This window comes from Ailuropoda melanoleuca, chromosome 5 (assembly GCF_002007445.2).
Source record: "Ailuropoda melanoleuca isolate Jingjing chromosome 5, ASM200744v2, whole genome shotgun sequence".
Lineage (NCBI taxonomy): Eukaryota > Metazoa > Chordata > Mammalia > Carnivora > Ursidae > Ailuropoda > Ailuropoda melanoleuca.
Window position 1 is genome coordinate 111,320,896 of NC_048222.1, and position 19,098 is coordinate 111,339,993.

General features: G+C 43.1%; 1 protein-coding gene across 6 annotated transcripts in view; it reads right to left on the minus strand.

The window, feature by feature from the left end:
- Window positions 1–18,597, minus strand: part of GAB1 (GRB2 associated binding protein 1) — a 125,215-nt gene extending 106,618 nt beyond the window's left edge. The window contains exon 1 of one of the 6 annotated variants that reach the window (XM_019804936.2): window positions 17,533–18,597. In XM_019804936.2, the coding sequence (XP_019660495.2) occupies window positions 17,533–17,604 (72 nt within the window). In that variant the 5' untranslated portion in view covers window positions 17,605–18,597. Of the gene's footprint in view, window positions 1–2,323; window positions 5,558–10,493; window positions 13,066–17,532 lie in introns of those variants that run through there. The other 5 variants (XM_019804938.2, XM_019804937.2, XM_034661569.1 and 2 more) reach the window with 5 other exon arrangements.
- Between the last annotated feature and the right edge of the window lie 501 nt (window positions 18,598–19,098).

Sequence of the window (19,098 nt, forward strand, 5' to 3'; positions counted from 1 at the left end):
AGGTTCACTCCCATTGCCATGTATCTCCACGGGTATGAAAATGTAAACGTTAATGATTTCCATTCTCTAGGTACTACATTCAAAGTACCTTTTTAAAGAGTCCAGTACTTCACAAGTATTCTTTTTAAAATAATTTCCCAGCGAAATATTTTTCATTCTACCAATAAAGACATGAAAGCAGTGGTCATGCATTGTTTAGATAATAGTAACTGGAATCAGAACTCAGTTATTTTGTTAGCTAATACACCTATTCAGCAATATCTCTTTAGCCAGATAGCACGTATTCCTTCTGTGCACACAAATCACAGAGCAACTAGCCCGTCATCTTGGGTTTGTATATATTCTAAAAATCTCAAAATTTCCCCCACAAAAATCAGACTAGCTTAAAATTTTCATTCTTCTTTCCTCCTGCCTTCCAAAAAAGCATTTAATTTGTTTCTTCATCCACACAGACATTCCACACATAGTCTGAATTTTAAAACTCAGGCCATACAGCTTCATTTTCGGTAGAACAGAAAGTGCCGTTCCAAAATCATCTCAACATCGCCCAGTCCCTAAATTAGTCCCCAGTCACCAGACCTTACACAGGAAGTCAGGATCTAGCATCTTCAGTTTAAAAATTAAAGGGAGATTGGAAGGAAGGTATAAATGGGATTACATACTTACCCACGGTGACTCATTCTCATATGCTCAAGATTAAACTGAACACTGACTCTAGATCACTTAACAATTTTTCCTCAGGGGCAGAAAGGGGCATGGGATTTCCAAATGTACACTAACCTAGGATCTTCTGTGTGGCTCAGCTGAGCAAATCCCACATAATTAACTTCCTACTACAGAGAAGGAGTAAACATAGGTGAGGTGCACAACCTTTCCAAATGGCGCTGGTAAAGCCCCTTCAGAAGTTTCCCATGCTATAAAGATTAGACAGACAGGCAAGAGAGACTGGGGTGGCACAACACTGGGACTACAGTGAACATGCCTGAACTGTGCACTTAAAAATGGGTAAGACAATAAATCTTACGCTATGTGTTTTTTAAAATTAAAAATAAAAATTAAAAAAAAAGAGGGATTGGGGTGAATTTACCATATTGCCGCTGCTCTGAGGGACAACTAAAATGCTCTTAGAGTGTCCAACTGCTCAAAAGTGAGAAATCACAACAACCTACTGAAAACAGAGGGGGAGAGGGCAGACTGGGAATAGCACCGGTCTGGATTGGAGCTTGTGCTCCCGTCCATGGGTCTGCCTGCCGAAACCAGCTGGCCTTGCACTCAGGGTATTTCCTAGGTCCAATTGCCTAGGGCCTCATTTTTTCTCATTAGGAATAGGAAGAGTAACAGAAATTCTTATGCCTTTCGTTACTTTAAGAAAACCTGGTCTTTACCTTTCTTGAGTTATCTTCTTCTCTCTAAGGTTTTCAATAAAAATCTCAAAGTTATGAAAATGTGTTCTGCTTTGGAAATACATGGTTTAGAAACACAAGAGATTCTATTTGAAAAGATACATGAATGTTTTCAAGGCTAGAACCTTATTTGATAGATTAAATATATTTCAATATCCATGTTCCAATTTCCTTTCATAAAAACATGGGTTTCTTAACATATACTATTTCTCCAATTTAAGAATAAAAACCAATTTCCTCAAAAATTAAGTATGCACAAAATCTATCATAAAAGAGTATCATTAATTGCTTAAGACTCATTAAAATTAGTAGAGATTAGTAATTAATACGGATTAAAATTAGTGAACATTAAAATATGCCTGAGTATTAAAAACTATACCTTAAAACATATAAATAACCAAAGGACAAACATACTAAAATATTTTAAGTCAATCTATGCACTTTTCCTATTCAAATATAAGTAAATATAAAATTATTATAAGGCTAAATATGTATATTAACTTTAATGATAAATCGTTTATCATTATTTAAAAAATATTTCCCTTTAGTAACTTATACAAAGGGAATTAAATTTGCTTACCTAAGATTTTATAACTTACTTTCCAAGTTAAACCTAAACCAGAAAATTTTAAGCTAAAGTCCTCCCACTGAAAGTTTATAAGCTATATATTTTATTTTTTTATGCTGCACTTGTAGGACTACTTAATGTTATGGTTCTCCCTAAGAGCATTCATCCTTGTTTTCAGCAAATATAAATATTCATTGGAAACATCTACTGCTATGTTAAACAACACATGGACTGGAATAAATTATAGAAAAAATCTGAAAAAAAAGTTAGAAATATTAAGAGACTCATCAGAAAAGGAGGTTTACCAAGTACATAGTTTTAAAAGTACAGGAAGGCGAGAAAATAAGGTCACCTGGAATGAAGTGAGCAAGTCATGAGCCCTGACTTCAATTCTTTGCACAGAGTAGAAGTCACAGGAGTCTCGCCTTTCTTGGTTGCCAGAGTAAATGGTAGAAGTTAGTTCTGGGTCTCCACCACATCCAGCAACAGCCCTTCTTTTCACTTCAGCAGCCAAGTGATTTACTAACCAAACTTACTTGGACTCACAGTGCAATGAGAGGGTGTGGTAGACACTTCATATAATAACAGTAATGATACTCGACACTTATAAAAGCAGATGGGGAGATTCTCTAAGATCTTGTGAGCAGATGGGCAGAGTACTTAAGAGGCTGAAGTATTCCTGGGCAAATAAATGGAGAAGGGAGACAGCATGAAAGATGGAAAAAGGAAGGGGGGGGAGGAAAGATTAGCAAGCCAGTCAATACGACCCCATAAGGGTGAAAAGTTTTACAAAACAGTCTGGGTTCCTAGCATGGAAAAATGAACACTCCGACACAGGGATGGCTGGAGCAGAGTAAAGAATGATTTAGCAAAAGCTTATAGCCATCATTTTGTAAGTGATTCTCCAAAATCCTTTTACTTGGGTGGGGGGGCAGTGTCAAGAGCCTTCTGCACTGTAACTGAATGGGATCGTAAAGTTCCCTAAGGAACTAATATGCCAAAAAACAGACATGGCTTTCTAGAAATGGAGTAAGTTCAGTAGGCAGTTGGAAATAAAATGTGTACTTTATTCCTTTGCTAGGATTAAATAACCACTCCCACCTAGTCCACTTCTTCCAGTTTTCTAAATAGAGTCTGTCTTGTCTGTTTGACTCTCTTGTTCTTTCTCTAAAATGGATTTTAAAATCAAAGTTTAGGTTTAAAAAGTAGATGAGGATACACACATTAAACACAGACACACACAGACTGAAAAACAAGAGGGCTTCTTTAGTCTAGTACACTGCTCTAGTGCTTTTATAAATCACATGTCAACTAACCAAAATTAGGGTGAACCAGACATGAATAATAAAGACAATGGGAAAGAATACTTGAAATTAGAACTATTCTAGGAAATCTGGACCGAATTTTAATAATATGTTCTCAGATCCAATAACCAGAAAAACCAGAACTTCTGGTGAAGAGCTAATCCTTCTTCACATCTTTCCTCTTTGTCTTAAGTCATTCATAAACTCCTGATGCAGGAATGCACATTCTTTTTTAAAATCAATAGTTACATAATACCTTTCTTGATTTAATAATGTCTTCCGAGTGTCTCAGTTAGGTACTCTCTCATATTCTAACCTTTCTAAAAATTCCCTTTCACTTTTGTCTTCCTTTAAGTAAGTCCTCTTTATGGGACAGTTTGATCTAAATCACTGTTAGAAAACAGTAAGCACGCAGCAACACAGTGTATTTCCCTTATCTCACAGTAGAAAGGCTAAAGTTGCTTTCTTAGTTTGGGTTCTTGCCTTCCTATCCCACTCTTCATACACATTTATTTCTACTGGATTTTCTTTCTTCTCCCTTTTTCCCTCGTGCCCAACTAAGGATCTCCCCAAGTGTAATTTCAAGGACCACATATATCAGAATCAGCAGGATTCTGGATTTCAATCTAAATTTACTAAATAGCAGAAGGTGGGTAGGGCTGAAGAAGCCTCACTTTAGAAGTTACCCAGGTGAGTAAAATGCACACAGAAGTAGTCTGAGAACCACTGCCCCAAACCGTGGATTCTTCCCAAAACACACAGGGACTCGACCAAATTATAAACAAGCACCAATGGCATGGTGGCCATTCTCTCTTCACCTTCCTTCTAAAAAACAGAGGGAAGAGGCAAGAAAGCGTGAAGAGTGAACATGAGCTGAATATGAGACATCAGCATTAATGCAGACTCGTCAGCCCTGCTCTGTGGCTACTGCCAATTACAGTAGCCAGACCTGCAAGAGGACTGATTACATGTAATTTATAAAAAGTAAACAAGCTGGGCGGCTTGTGAACAATGAATGGTGATATTCAAGCCAAGAGGTAATAAAAATCATGAATAAATGACTCGAAATCCCCCTCCCCACTCAGACAACAAATGGTTGTACTCTGGCTAGGATTAGCAAGGGCAAAAATGAGTATTTGAGTAATGATTTACATGACAACAGACCCTTTGAGAGAGATTTTGTTTATAAAATAAACCCTAGTGAAAGAGTTACACAGCACCAACCTTTCATGTTCATAAGCTCAACCATCTCAATGACTGTTCTTCTCAGCCTTACCGAGGTAAAAAAAATAATAATAAATGTTTTTGGTTCCAGTGCTACAGCACAATCCTACAGCTGAAATACAGTTGACCCTAGAACAACACAGGGGTTGGGGTGCCAACCACTCATGCAATTGAAAATCTTGCATATAACTTCTGACTCCCCCAAAACTTTACTAATAGCCTCCTGTTGACAAGAAGCCTTACCTATAAAATAGTCAATTAAACATTTTGATATGTTATATGTATTATATGCTGTATTCTTACAATAGCACTTTTTTCTTACTTATTTTGGTATTCTAGGCTACGTGGTTCATCTGTGAGTTTTTCTGTCTTTTTTTTTTTTAGGGGGGAGGGGCAAAGAGAGAGGGAGAGAGAGAATCTCAAGCAGGCTCCATGCCCAACACGGAGCCCAACTGGGCGTTCAATCTCATAATCCTGAGATCGTGACCTGAGCTGAAATCTATAGTCAGACACGTAAGGGACTGAGCCACCCAGGCACCCCCGTCTGTGAGTTTTTCAAACTGTTGCAAATCTCCGAAACATTTTCCAATGTGTTTATGGAAAAAAGTCCACGTCTAAGTGGACCCATGTGGTTCAAATCCGTGTTGTTCAGGGGCCAACTGTATAGCTTTTAAGGGACACATAGGGAGGGAAATAAACTAAGTAACACACATGTAGATACTAAGCTTTATGAAGAATTCCTCTACACCAAGGTTTCTCAACTTCAGCACTACTGATATTTTGGGCTAGATAATTCTTTGTTGTAGGGGCTGTTTGGTGCAATGCAGGACGTGTAGTAGCAGCCCTGCCTCACTGACTAGCAGCCCGTAGTGCCCCCGCTGTGACAACTAAAAATGTCTCCAGACCTTCTCAAATGTCCCCCACAAAATTACCTCCCCACTCCACTAAAAACCACTGTAGCACACAGAAGCATCATGAAGAAAAGCCTGTATTAATAAAACAGCTTATATAACATATCTTTGGCATCATTAAAAAACTCATGATTTCTTTTAAATATATAAAATATATACCTTTTGAGTATATCACCCTATTTTCCATACATTTTTCCATTACCAGGGGCAAAAGTACAAAATCTTAATATTGTTTAATACACTATCCAAGCCATTCCAAAGGGGACACATAATAAAATGACTGAGTAGACCCCAAGTATTTATGCCCATTTAACAAAGCCAACATATCCGTCAGGCACAGGAGGCACCACGCTAGGACCCATGAGACTTTTAGGAGCCTGTGAAAAGTGTTTTTATATTAATTTATTTTAAAGTCATGATAAAAAATGAATATAATAATAACAATACCAGCTTGGAACATACTCATCTTTATAATGACGCAGTTGTAACATACAATTTTTATTCTTTTTTTTTTTTTTTAAATAGAGGAAGGGGGGCCCACGAAGGCAGAAGCACCTGGGGTTCACAAGCCACCACATGGCCCTGCCATCCGAAGGGGCAGTAAGCAATTACAACAAGCAAGATGATCAGGAGTGACAGGCGGCATGCTATGGAAACAGCAGAGCATCACAGGAGGATAAAGCAGACGCTGGCAGCCCACCGCGTCTGTGTGTGAGAGTGCTGGGAGTTCAGAGGACGGTCCAGGGCAGAGAACAAACAGAAGCGAGCCTGGCTGTGAAGGCAGACGGGAAGACCTAAAATTCCGGGAGAAGAGAAGCACGGGGCAAAGGCCAGACCGACAGATCACAAGGCCAATGTGGGATGTGGCAGTTCAGTACAGCTGGAGCGGGGTGAGGAGGCAGCAACACATACTAGGGGAGGCACGCGCATGCACCCCTCGCAACGGGCCCTGCACACGGAGAGAAGAGGTTTGGGCATTCCTCAGGCCAAGGAGCTGCTGCGGAACAGCTTCACACTGGGGAGCAGTGTGCTCAGATTTATGCTTCAGAAGGTCACCCTGGCTTTCTTAATGAAGACAGTCTCGGGAGGAGGGGTGTGGAGAATGGAAGGAGAGAGGCCACTGGCTACTGCAGCAATCCAGAAGAAAGGCAAAGGCACCTTAGCAAGCAGAGGTCAATTAACTCAAGAGGTATTTATGTGTGTGTGTGTTTTTAAGAGAGAGGGAGAGAGATCATGCAGGCGCACGCAGCGGGGATGGGGAGGTGGGGAGGAGGGGAAGAGGAAGAAAGAATCCTAACCAGGCTTCATGCCCAGTGGGGAGCTCCACATGGGCGGCTGGATCTCATGACCTGGAGATCATGACCAGAACTGAAAAGACCAAGAGTTGGACGCTTAACCGACTAAGTCACGCAGGCACCCCTCAAAGGGATATTTGGGAGGTAAAACTGGCAGGACTTGTCACAGAGTATGGAGAATGAGGGAGGGACAACACAGAACACCTCTGGCTTAAGCTACTGGACAAGGGACGGTGGAGCGACTGACTGAGGGAACAGCTAGAGGAGCAGTGTAGGGAGACGATGATAAGGCCTGCTGTGGATACGCTGAGTCTGGGGTGCTGTGGGGGACCTAAGTAGCTATGGATCTAAGCAGTTAGAGCCACAGATGTGGAGTGAGAAACAGACTGAGGTAACAGCCCCTGAACCATCAGCGTATAATTCAAGGCCATTTAAGATTCAGAGCTGGGCTTTAAAGGTTAGAAAATGCACAAGGTTATAACAATTATGTGTAAGTTTGTAAGAATTTTGTAGAAACTGAGAGCCCAGACCTTTTATCAAATTTTCAAAGCGGCTCATGAACTCATGTAGGATGAAGTTGCAACTAACAGCATGAGATGGGAGAAGAGGCCTTGCAGGGCTGGCACTAGAATACTGAAGAACTCCTACACAGAAGGAGACCAGAGCCCGGTATCAGGAAAGCATGGGAAAGCAGATCTTTCCATCAGTGTAGTCAGGAGTTCCATGAAAAGCAAGAAAGAAAAAGTTCAAATCTAGTTCTCCTAGATCTGGCAACCAAGAGGTCACTGGGGACCTCAGAGGGAACTGTTTAGGTAAAGGTAGTGGAAAAGGACACAGGCTCTATTCCATTACGAAATGAGTGGCAGGTGGAAGCAGCCAAGTGTATAAAACCCACTCAAGAATCTGGCTGGGGACGCCTGGCTGGCTCAGTCAGTAGAGCACGCAGTTCTTGATATCAAGGTTGTGAGTTCAAGCCCCATACTGCATGTGGAGCTTACTTTAAAAAAAAAAATAAAAAAGTCTGTCAAGGAAAGGGGGAATAGAAAAAGAGTCTCACTGCAGCTGCAGCTTTGAAAATAGAATCCACTGTTTAAGTTTCTGGTGAGAAATCTCTAAGCACCTTCATTAAGCCTTCGCAGAGTCCCTGAATTCACCTCCTTCTGCTAAATTCTTCTAGAGGTTTATCTCAAACATCATTGATCATAATATAATTTGCAGTACTAAGCGCATCCTATGTAGCATACAAACTCCAAAAAGATGGAGACAGAGCCCTCTTGGTCCTCTTCTTCTGAATTCTACACAGTACCTTGTTCACACACAGCAGGCATTCCCTCAGTGACTGGAAAGATCTGACCCAAGGGGCGAGAGATCTGGCTCTGCCAGAACAGCTGGTTAACGTGTATGACCTGCGACAAATCAATTAGTCTCCCAGAGGCTAATTTTTACCCCCTGTAAAACAAGGAGGTTGGTTTCTTGACTAAGGAAGAAGGAGATCTGTATAACTGGGAAAGACACACTCAATATAGCTTGTTTTGGTATTGCAAACCACAAAGAAAAACTGGATAAAAAGTCAAAAGACAGCCAAATGACACATGAAAGAGAAATGGGTTAGAAAGGTTGAAAAACTAGATTAGATGATTTATAATTTTACGTTTAAAATTCTTTAATTATCTGGTCATGTTATTCAAGAGATTGTGCAAAGTATCACACCGTACCTTCAGACACAGAGAACAAATACCATCTTTGTCCTCTGGAAACTAATATCCTATTACAAACACTAAAGAATGATAACTGAAGCCACAATTTTCTTTGTAAACAGATCATGTGTATATACCTTCTACTGTGTATACTGTGGGCCATTATGAAAATCATCGAGAAAAATATATCAAAGATAAAAATATATTAGGCTTGCTTTTCCTTTTTCGACTACTTACTTAAGAAAAAGAAAAAAGGAATACTGTTCAAAAGCACCGGTTTAATTTTGCTCCCTGTTCTTCAGAGATAAATGACCTATATACCCAGTGAAGATTACTCAGAAGGCTTTGGTTTTATGTAACAGCATCACTAGGATCAAATTACCTTCCCAAATACTTCGCATTCTTACTGGTTCAGTATTTCCTTTTACCTTTTCTCAACACTTCAAACATTCAAACCTGAAACTGACAAGGAGGATATGTAAAATTTAATACTCCTACACAAGTCGGGGTCAATTATAACTTTGCCAGAGGGAAGGGGGTTCAAATAATACCTCCTTAACTGAATGAGGTGATCATTCCTCCTCAAGGTCTACCTAACGCCACTGGAATTCAAAACACTGGAGGGAGCATTTTACCAAGTGTTTCTCTTTCAAGAGTGGAAGATTAAAACTTCTCTCCCGCTAATCAACTGGTCATCCCTCCAACCAGAAGCACTTTCATCTTGGCTGCTGTGACTCTGGCCAAGGCACCAATGGGAATATGTGATGGATTGGAATTGAGAAAGCACACCAGGTACTTAATTCTTTAATCAGGTAGTCATCTCAGGGAGGAGTTCTGCTACTCGGAAAGTGGCCTGACCACATTTCCCAATACAGTAGTAACTAAAAACTGCATTTCAGGAGAGGAAAACAATCTACATGCTGGGTGGAACATTATGATTCCTAGTCTGGATTACCACATTACAGGGACAGAAATAACTCCCTCTTTTAGAGAAAAGATGAAAGAATGTGTGTAAAGATTCTAACACAAATACTCTGTGATACTGGTGGCTAGGCTTACATTACAGAGAAAGAAATGAAAACAAAGAGAAAAGAGCAAGAGGGTAGATAGAGACCCACAGGACAAAGAGTGCTTTTACCTCTCTCCCACTTAAAAAAAAAGTTAGCAAATAAAATGTTATAGCAACTGGCTAACTGATGTATTAAAAACAAAAAATAAAGGGGCGCCTGGCTGGCTCAGTCAATAGAGCATGCGACTCTTGATCCCTGGGTTATGAGTTTGAGCCTCACACTGGGTTTGGAGATTACTAAAAAAAAAACTAAAACAAAACACAAATAAAAACAACAACAGATTGAGTTCTCAACCTTCTCCTGAGAGCTAATGTCCTTTGTCCTCATTTCACTAAAGCAAACCTTGACTAAAATTATATTTACCTGCTTACTTCATGTATAATAACTAAATATCTGTAGGCAAATGACAAACTCAACCAAGCAACAGGAAAGTAATGTACAAAGCCATGGTGTCAACTGACATTTTCCCCCCTTCCTCAGACCATAGATGCCCTCCTCTCACTTTTCTCCTGAAACATAAAGTGGAATTTTGATGTTTTCTTTTTCCATGTGTGGCGTTCTTAAAGAACATATAAAACTGTTTTCAAAAAAAATTTAAACTACACAAGTCAAAGAAAAATAAAAAAGGGAAAAGAAAAACAATGAACAGGATAGTTAAAGCAAAGTTTAATATTTTTCTTCCTTTAAAAAAAAATGACCTAAGATTTTTACATTGAAAAGAAATATTTGGACTCTCCGTATATTGTTTTTAATTCATGGAACAATGTAGCCATTTGTTTTTTTCCTTTTAGGACTTTTTTTTTCCCTTTTCAAACACAGGGAATTATTTAGGCCAAGTATGAATTCAAAGTAAAAAGTTGAGAGAAAAAAGAAATGCCACCATTAAGAAAAACTCATGGTGAATTTGGCATTCTTTCCAGTGTATAAAAATAAAACTCAGTTTAGAAATATGATAAAAATTTCTGAAATACACATAAAGGAAAGAACAATTAAATGATAGAAAAAAATTAAGATAACTCACATTTCCCCTTCTAGGAGCTCTATTTCTTGCAACTTACATCTTCATGTGCAGTTTGCCTATAGCAGCTCTGCTAAAAACAACCACATGGAAAATTTTTGTTCCAGATAATACTGCAGGACGGGGCTTGGCAGCTACAAGTTGTAATCAGAACGCTTCAAGAGCTAATGTAACAGAGATAACAAGCAAACATGCATTTCGGTGCACGGCGTTAACTATTTTTCACAAAGCAGGCTGCGAGACGGTCAAAAGCTGTTAGGTTCAACCTCACATGCGTTCAGCAATAAGAATTATTCTCTTCAGTCAGGGAGAGCTTTGTGCCTATGAATAAAAGAACTGCTGAAAATATAAAAGATTCTCTTTTCCAGTTAAGGCATTCCTGTATTATTTAAGGTGTTTACACATACAAGCCTGGAACGGTCAAAGGGACTAAAGTGACTTTTCCCGGTACTTCCCAGTACTTCCACAGGCCTGAACTGCCACCTACTATTCAGTAAGACTCCCCAGCCATCTACTTGGCAACTGAAGAGGCTACTTATTTAATGGATGTGGAAATCCACTGTACAAAGAGCCACTCTTCCCCAGGAGTAATCTAAAGAAGAAAAGAATGCTAATTTTATTTGTGCTTGTAGCCAAAGAGGGGAGAATAAAGAGACCTGTGACTTGATAAGTTTCCTGTACTCAAATCCATAGACTGAGATAAAAGGAGTCACAGAAGTGTTGGGACTTCAAGCCAGAGTTCAAATGGCAAATTCAGATGAAGCTCTAACTGGGAGGAAATTAGCCACCATGTTAATCTGAGGAATGTGAAATGAGAGAAACCCCTCCATCAACAGTCAGAGGGGGTTTAAGGAGACCCAATGGTGTTATTCTCTTTCCTCCAACACGAGCTGGCACTCACACAGCTGGGCTAAGATGGCTTCCAAAGTCCAAAATAAGACACTAGCCCAAGGCAGTGCTGGCCCTCTCGCTGGAACTCAGGAGCAAATGAATCAAAGGCTCTTTTATTCTCCCTCCCACCAGAACATGCTCCCTCTCTGTTGTAAACTAAATGCTTGCCAGAATGAATTATTTAGCTAAAACAGACATAAAGAAATCTTAAATAACACATGTCCCTTGGAATTTTAATAAGTTCAGGTGACCAAACGAGTTGTTTTGTTTGTTTGTTTCTGGTCTGACACATAATATTCGCTTGCGGTCAGGATCCTATCAGGAGCATTAGGTCATGGCTGAAACAGAAACTTCTCAAACTCAACTTCACAGCTGACATCCACACTCCACGCTTGACACTGAGGTGTTCTGAAGCTGTTCTCTTCACTAGGTTAGCTAAACTCCACACAAAGTCTTTGTTCTTCCTTTAAAACCAGGCTTCCCTTAGGGTTTGCTATTTCTGCTGGCAGTACCTCAGTTCTTCCAAGAACAGGGCCTGAAAAGTCGTTTGTGAACCCTTCCCTGGCAGCCCCCTTCCATTCCCCTCTCAGTCTGTACTCTTAAGCAATTATTGTCTGAATCATTCATCTGGCAAGTAATCATCTATGGCCTTATAACATATGTCTTGTAAGATGATTTAAATGTAGGTGCATTTATAGCTTGTCTTTGCAGATAGATTAGAAACTCCTTGAGGGCAGGGAGTGGGCCTTTTCCTCCACTGTATTCCACACATGACACATTACAAAAGCTCCAGAAAGACCAGTCGATTTATTCAGTCAACAGGTAATCGTTGCACTTCTATTCTGAGCCAGGCACAGCTCTGGGTGCTGGGGACTCCATGACACCATGACACCCAGAGCAGCAACTCCGCAGCCCTGTACTCAGTGAGCCTGGGTTCTGTTAAGGCAAACGCTGGAGGGTCCCCAAAGAACTCTGCTTAAGCAGTTCCTCATACGTTCACCGAACTATTCAAGGTGAGCGAGAAATTAACATTTATTTCCCAAAAAAGAGGCCTATTGAGAAGCTCCCCCCTCTGCCTCTCACTGCCAAGGAAATATCTAAGGAATGTTAAACCACAAGAATTTAGAATCTAGATTTGCATGCCTCTTCCCCATTTTACAGATGAGGAAACTGAGGGTCACAATGGTCAAAGTATCACCTGGTAACGGCAAAGTCAAGTCCAATCCTGGGTCCTGACCCTCAGTCCAAGGTTCCTTCCACAGTAGCACAATTTACTCCAAATCCTTTAAAACTAAAGTAGTCGTCTACCTGCTGTGATGTCCCTTCTCCTGTGTTAGTTTCTGTTAAGAAAAATCAGGAGTGATGGCATTCAATGTTTTGAATCTATCACCTCTTAAACTTCCTCAATCTGCAAATTATCAAGACCTTATCTACATATTTTCTATGATGACCACAAAATATGGAATTCTATTTGGCTGGCTCAGTCGGAAGAGCATGAGACTACTGATCCCAGGCTGATGAGCTGGAGTCCCACGTTGGGTGTAGCGATGACTGAAAATAAACTTTTAAAAAAATATACATATGGAATTTTATTTAGTCATAGAAGGTACTTTGTTGTCTTATTTTTCTTATTTTTAAAGCAGACTTAATAATGGCAAAACACACTGAAATAGCCAATTCAGCTGTCAACCAGATTATCCAAGTATAACTGTTGTCATATTATTGTATTTTGTTCAAAGATGATCTTTTTAAAAAATTTAAAACCAAATTTTCAAAACAGCAGAATTCTAAAACTACCTTCCAAACTGATACAACTTCCTAATGATGATTTTAAATCCCAAAAGACAACAATCAGATTTAGGAATTCAGCAGGTTTTCCGTGGAGGGTTTTGTACTCATCATTAAGTCCAGGCACAATGAAAGAATTAACTATCATTACCTATCATGAAGGCTTAATGTAATTGGTAGCTGATGATCTTTGTTAACAAAAACAGTGTTCTTGCCACATGAGAAAAGATAAAAAGAAAACATTAAGAATTTGAATGGATATTTATTATCCTGAAGTTTTCAAGAAAAAAATTCCCTCGACAGAATAATTATGCTCCTTCAGTCACTGTAAGCAAAAGCTTCAGAGTCCCTTGATTACTACTGGTAATTGGGGAAAAAAAAAAAAGGGCAGGAAGAGCTTCCAGACATCACAGTCCCATTTGGCAGTGACACTACTGGGCAGTGACCTAATGCTTAGCACAGATCCTGGGGTGCTCTTAACAAGGAGACGCTAACTGTGCCTGCCTGTACCCCTCTCCTCCATGTAAGATGTCAGGTGCCCACCCAGAAGAAGAGGCTATTTCTGTTTCTAGGCCCATTTCCAAAACCAGGGGCATGTCCTGGAAGTCCAGACAAGAACCATCCTATTAACTGACAACTGAAGAGTGGAGCCCAGGCTGGGTGCAGATTACACATGAGAGAACTGGCCAAGGTCTTGCTCCCAGGCTGGCTAGCAGCTCCCAGGCTACCTTGGTCTGGCCTCAGAAGCAGGTTCTCCTGCTGAGATTGCACACCTGCCCAATGCTGACAGCTGGGCCATGGAGGAGCCCAAACTTGGTGTCCAGACTTGAGGCAGGCCACAGGGAAGCTCCTCCTGCAGAGATATGGTGATAGCCAGCTGGCCTGAATCAATCCTTTGTTTTCAGACTTACATTTTATCTTGGTTGAAATTTCAAGTCCTGATAAAAATCCTACCATTATTTCAAATGGCTGATTTATCTTTAAATAACTCTTTAAAAATCTGAGCACCACTGTTGAGTGCATACTACCAAGAATTTACTTGTTTTCTGTAACCCTGGCAACAGTGATCTGTATATGTTTCCACTCAGGTCCTTAAAGTAAAAAAGCAGCTCTTTAATATACAACACAGGACAAAAACCAAAACACAGTAGTAGCAAAATTGAAAGAAAGCATGAACATTTTCACCTCCACCATGAGTAGACTTCAAAAAATGCAGAGGATAAAATACATACAAGAGGTTCCCACCCTTTTCCAAACAGATACAGAAAAAAGTAAAGAGAGATGAAAAGCTTAGGGAATCTACACACTACTCCAGGCTTTCTTTCTTTTTTTATGTCCCTTTCACTCTCTCTAGGAAATTTAAGAAAAGCTTTCACACCAGAGGAACACACTAGTGTGCAAAGAAAACAATGCTGGGTGAGTTGACTATGAACAGTAAACATAAAATGGAGTTGTAAATGGAATGCATTGGAGACATAACATGAGATGACTTTAAAGATAAAAACTAAAACAATTTTTTGTCATGTAAAAGCCCTTAAGTATCATCTTAGTCAATGTTTGGACTACCCTAAATATGGTGTAAACAGTGAGACAACTGTCAAAATCCCACGGGCCAAATGCTCCTCAAAAGAATCAATGCTCAAACTCCCTGATGTCTCCTTTAACAATTACAGTACCAGTCATCCAAGATATCTTTTCATAGCAAATTCATTCATTAAATACTATTATCAAGCAACATTTTGTTTACTGGATGGCCAACAATGTTTCCTTTTACCCTTTATTTTCATAAAGATTTTATATGAAAATAAAACAAGAATGCATGAATAAATGCATGTCTTTGAGGGTCAAAGCTGCTTTAGCATAAACAATCTGAATTGGATACCAAAGCCTAAAGATCAATAACCTGGAAATGTCAAAACTTCTGGGCAACGAACTTGACAGCTAAACTATAAGACAGGCCTCATTTAACTTATAACAATCCAGTCATCCCCTGGGACCCCTTAAATTCTGGTAGCCACCTGGCACACTGTCTTCCTGGGCCATATCTGTGTATAAAGAAAACACTAGTGCTCAGCCGGGCAAGAAAAACCCCACCTCCCCCAAGCTGCTAGGCATATTCTTCCCCCTGCTGAAAACACAATTTAGGGAGCCCGCTATCTCTCAAGTATCCCCATGGTTTCAGACTATATTGAGCTTGTTCCTCAGAGCATTTATTTTAAAAATAAATAAATAACAGTCAGCTTGGGCACACAATCTGAAACCACTTTATGCTGTTGGCTCACTTTTTCACATATTCTTGCCTCATTTCCCCGAAGACTCGGGAAGCTGCTTGAAGGGTCTTATGTTTCTTTAGCACTACACATCTTATCCCCAACTCGCTCTTCCTTGCATTTTCAACTAATATTCATAGACTCCTAGAAAGTTATAAACTGAAAGGAGCTTTAAAGATGATTTAGTCTGAGCTCCACTTGAACTAGATGAGTCATTAACCTTTTATAGCCCAGTTAGACAGATCTGGGTTCAAATCCTGTCTGTGGCACATTCTGGTTACAGAAACTGTTTTCTCATCTGTAAAACAGAGATAATACGTACCTCGCAAGACTACTATAATGATCATATTTTTTTATTTGGGACTTCATTTTCTTTGTCCTTGCTATGACAATCTTTTAGGCTGATTTTCTTCCTAAATTATATTACATTAAATTGCAAGCCCACTAGGCAGGACTTCTTTCCTACTGTATTTCTAATCTTACGGTGCCTAGTCCAGTCGTAGGCATCTTTTGAGAGAGCCATAAACCAACCGTGTGAAAGAATGCCTTAAGTCTCTATAATCACTACCTATTTAGGCAAATGTACTGTCCTTTACTTTCCTCCAGAACCTACTTAGATCTATGTGTTTCCTAAACCGCCTCTCAAAACAAATACACCTATCTCCCTAATCCCTCTTCTCACACACATACAACCTTCTTTTTAGAACTAAAGAACTAAATCATGGCCTCCCACAAATGCGGGATTAATGTTAGCATCTTTACCAGAACATTCAGGAAACTGTGATAAGTAAAGAGACAGGGTCTGGAAGGGTTCAAATTTCTGGAGAAGTTTTTTAGGATGTATGGCGTCAAGTTCTTAAAAGAGAATTACTTGTCTATAACAAATGCTGGCAGAAAGTGAACCAGCAACTCACTGGTGAGTCGGTGAAGTTAAATACTGCACTTCACTATCCAAGCAGTGACTAATAAGATTAATTTGGGTTTTAATACTGGGTGTAGATATCCTTCAACGAGAAGCAAGTTCCATTGGAAGTGCTGGCCCCTGACAGTAAATTTATATTTAAGGAGGCATACATTTTGCTTTTGAAAACACATTTTACTAGACAAACATTGGCTCCATATGCCAGGACAAACGTGTCATTTCTTTCCTTTGCAGAAGGCAGCGACAAAAGAACCAATGGATGAAAAGGGGATAAGATTCTAGACCCCTGAAGAGGACACAGATTTCCACCAAAGTAAAAGTTGGTTCTTTCAAGGAATATTGTTCTTAACACCTAAAATGGCATAATGAGCATCTTGTATCAATTACACCAATGCCATTTAAGTAACCCTGGTGGCCTGGGGAAGGACCGCAACACACAGAAATCCTACTGGCCTCAGCGGTCCCACCTCCTGCGAGGCTTGACAGCGCGTCCAAGGCGCCCAAACACCAGCCGCCAAGCTCCCCCCAGCGCCCTCCTCTCGCAGCAAACTGCCACGGCTCTCGGGCCAAACTCCACCGTCCCTCGACTCAAAACCGCGAAAATGCGAACCCTGCTAAGCAAACGGCAGGGCGCGTAGTAACTTTTCTTTTTGCACGGATCGGAGATGCTGGTTTCTAATACCAACTTCTCGGGTCCACAGTCCACAGCTTCCCGGACGCAACGCACCTCAGAGGGGGGAGACGAGAGGGAGCGCGGACCGAAGAGAGGGCTGTTGAGTTCTAAAACCTCAGCGGTTTTCCGGCTGCGGGAAATTCGGTATACAGCAGCCCCATGGGGATTAAATGCACACATAAAGAAAGGAGAATGCTCTTCCCCTCACCTCTACAAGGAATAATAAAAACATGCAGCAGGCATTAGGTGGAAATCCCGGGCCCTCCCACGGGCCGAGAAGGCCCGCAGAGCAGGCCGTCTGGAATCTGGAGGAAGAAAGTTAGCCGGCCAAGTGGAGGGAGGCCAGGACGTGAGCTTACAGCCTCGGTTCCGAGCCTGCCGGGAAAGGGGTCGAGGGAAAAGAGATGGGGGACTAAGTGGAAGAACCAGCCCCGCGCGCGGCCAGGGCAGCGGTGCGGGCGGGGAGGCCCAAGGAGAGGCGGCCGAAGCTCTACTTACATAACGCTTCAACTTCTTCTCCGGGGGGGACTTGCGGAGCCATCCCGAGCAGACCACTTCGCCGCCGCTCATGGTGCGCGCCTCTCCGGCTCCCCGCGGGGCAGCGGAGGGGCGGGCGGGCACGCTCCCGACACAGCCGACGCCTGCCAGCGGCGCAGCAGCCACAGCCTCTCTGCCGAGGCGCAGCCGGAGCAGACGGGACGCGCGAGGTCCGCGACGCGCTGGCTGTGCGCGTCCGAGCGTCTCCTGCGCGGGTCGGCGGACGTGAACAGAAGCAGGCAGCGTCGCCAAGGCCGACACCTCGGGGCAGGGGCAGCTGCCGGGCCGAGGGCGCCCGGGCCTCTTTCAGTGCGCCCGCCTAGCCGCCAGGCGCGCCGTCCCGCCGGCCGCCTCAGCAGCGCTCGGGCTCAGCGAGACTCTGCCCCAGCCCGGAGCCGAGCCTCGGTCCCCTGCGCTCCGCCCCCTAGGAACAGGACCTCCCCAGGCGCTTTCCGAAACAGACACTACGTTGCACTGTCGCGCACACACACACACACTCACTCACTCACTCACTCACACAATGCCCCCGCGCGGCGCCCACTGCGGCTCGCCCCTTGGTTTCGGTGCGCCCGGCGCGATCCTCTCCTTCCCCCTCCTCGGGAGAGGGTGGGTCACTTCCCCGCGGCGCCCAGGAAACGGCGGGGAGCGGACAGAGGGAAAAGGGAAACCGCGAGGGTCTCGTGCGGGCGCAGGGCAGGTCCTGGGCCACGCAGGGAGCCGCCGGGGTGGCGGCAAAACGCGGGGCGTCGCTGGGCGGCTGGTGCTGGGCAGGGCGCAAGCCCCGCTGGAGGGTGGGTCCGCTCTCGCCGCCGCCGGAGAGGGCGGGGAGCGGCGGAGCAACGAGGCACTCGGCTGCTCGGCTCCGGGGACCGACCCCACTGTCCTGTCCCCTCACGCTCCTCCCGCGCCGCCTCCGCCACCGCGGGGCGCGCGGCAGGTTCAGAGCGGCCGGGCCTCCCGGTTCCCTCTTCCTTTCCTCCTCCCCTTCCCACGTTCGGGTCGGCTCCGGTTTCTGCCCAGACTTTCTCTGAAACTCCGCCGGAGCGCTTCCAGCCAAAACAAGGGCCGGGGGCGGAGGGAGCTGACGGAGGGAGGGAGCGAGAGAGGGAGGGAGCGGCAGTCCGAGAGGCACCCTGGGATCTGTAGTTCGGGAAGCTGGAACGGGGTCCTCGGCCGCCCTGTGGCGGCGGCGGCCGGAGCCCCCAGCCGGCACCTCGCCGGGGAAGGCGGCCCAGGCCTTGGCGAGGACAGGGCCGCCGGGGCTCGGGCCCTGGGAGGAGCGAGGAATGTTCGAGTGTCAGTTTGTGGTTTGCCATGTTGGCTCTGTCGAGTATCAGTTCAGAGTATCAGTTCTAGTGTACACAAGATCAGGAGTTTGGGGGGTTTTCCCTACTTGACAGCCTGCAATCAACACAGCCCGGAGGGAGACCGCGACCCCGCGGCTCCGGGCCGGGGAGACGTAAGGGCCGGGACCAGCAGGGAGAGGGTGAGGGGGGAGTGCGCCGTCGCCACTAGGCTGGCGGGGAG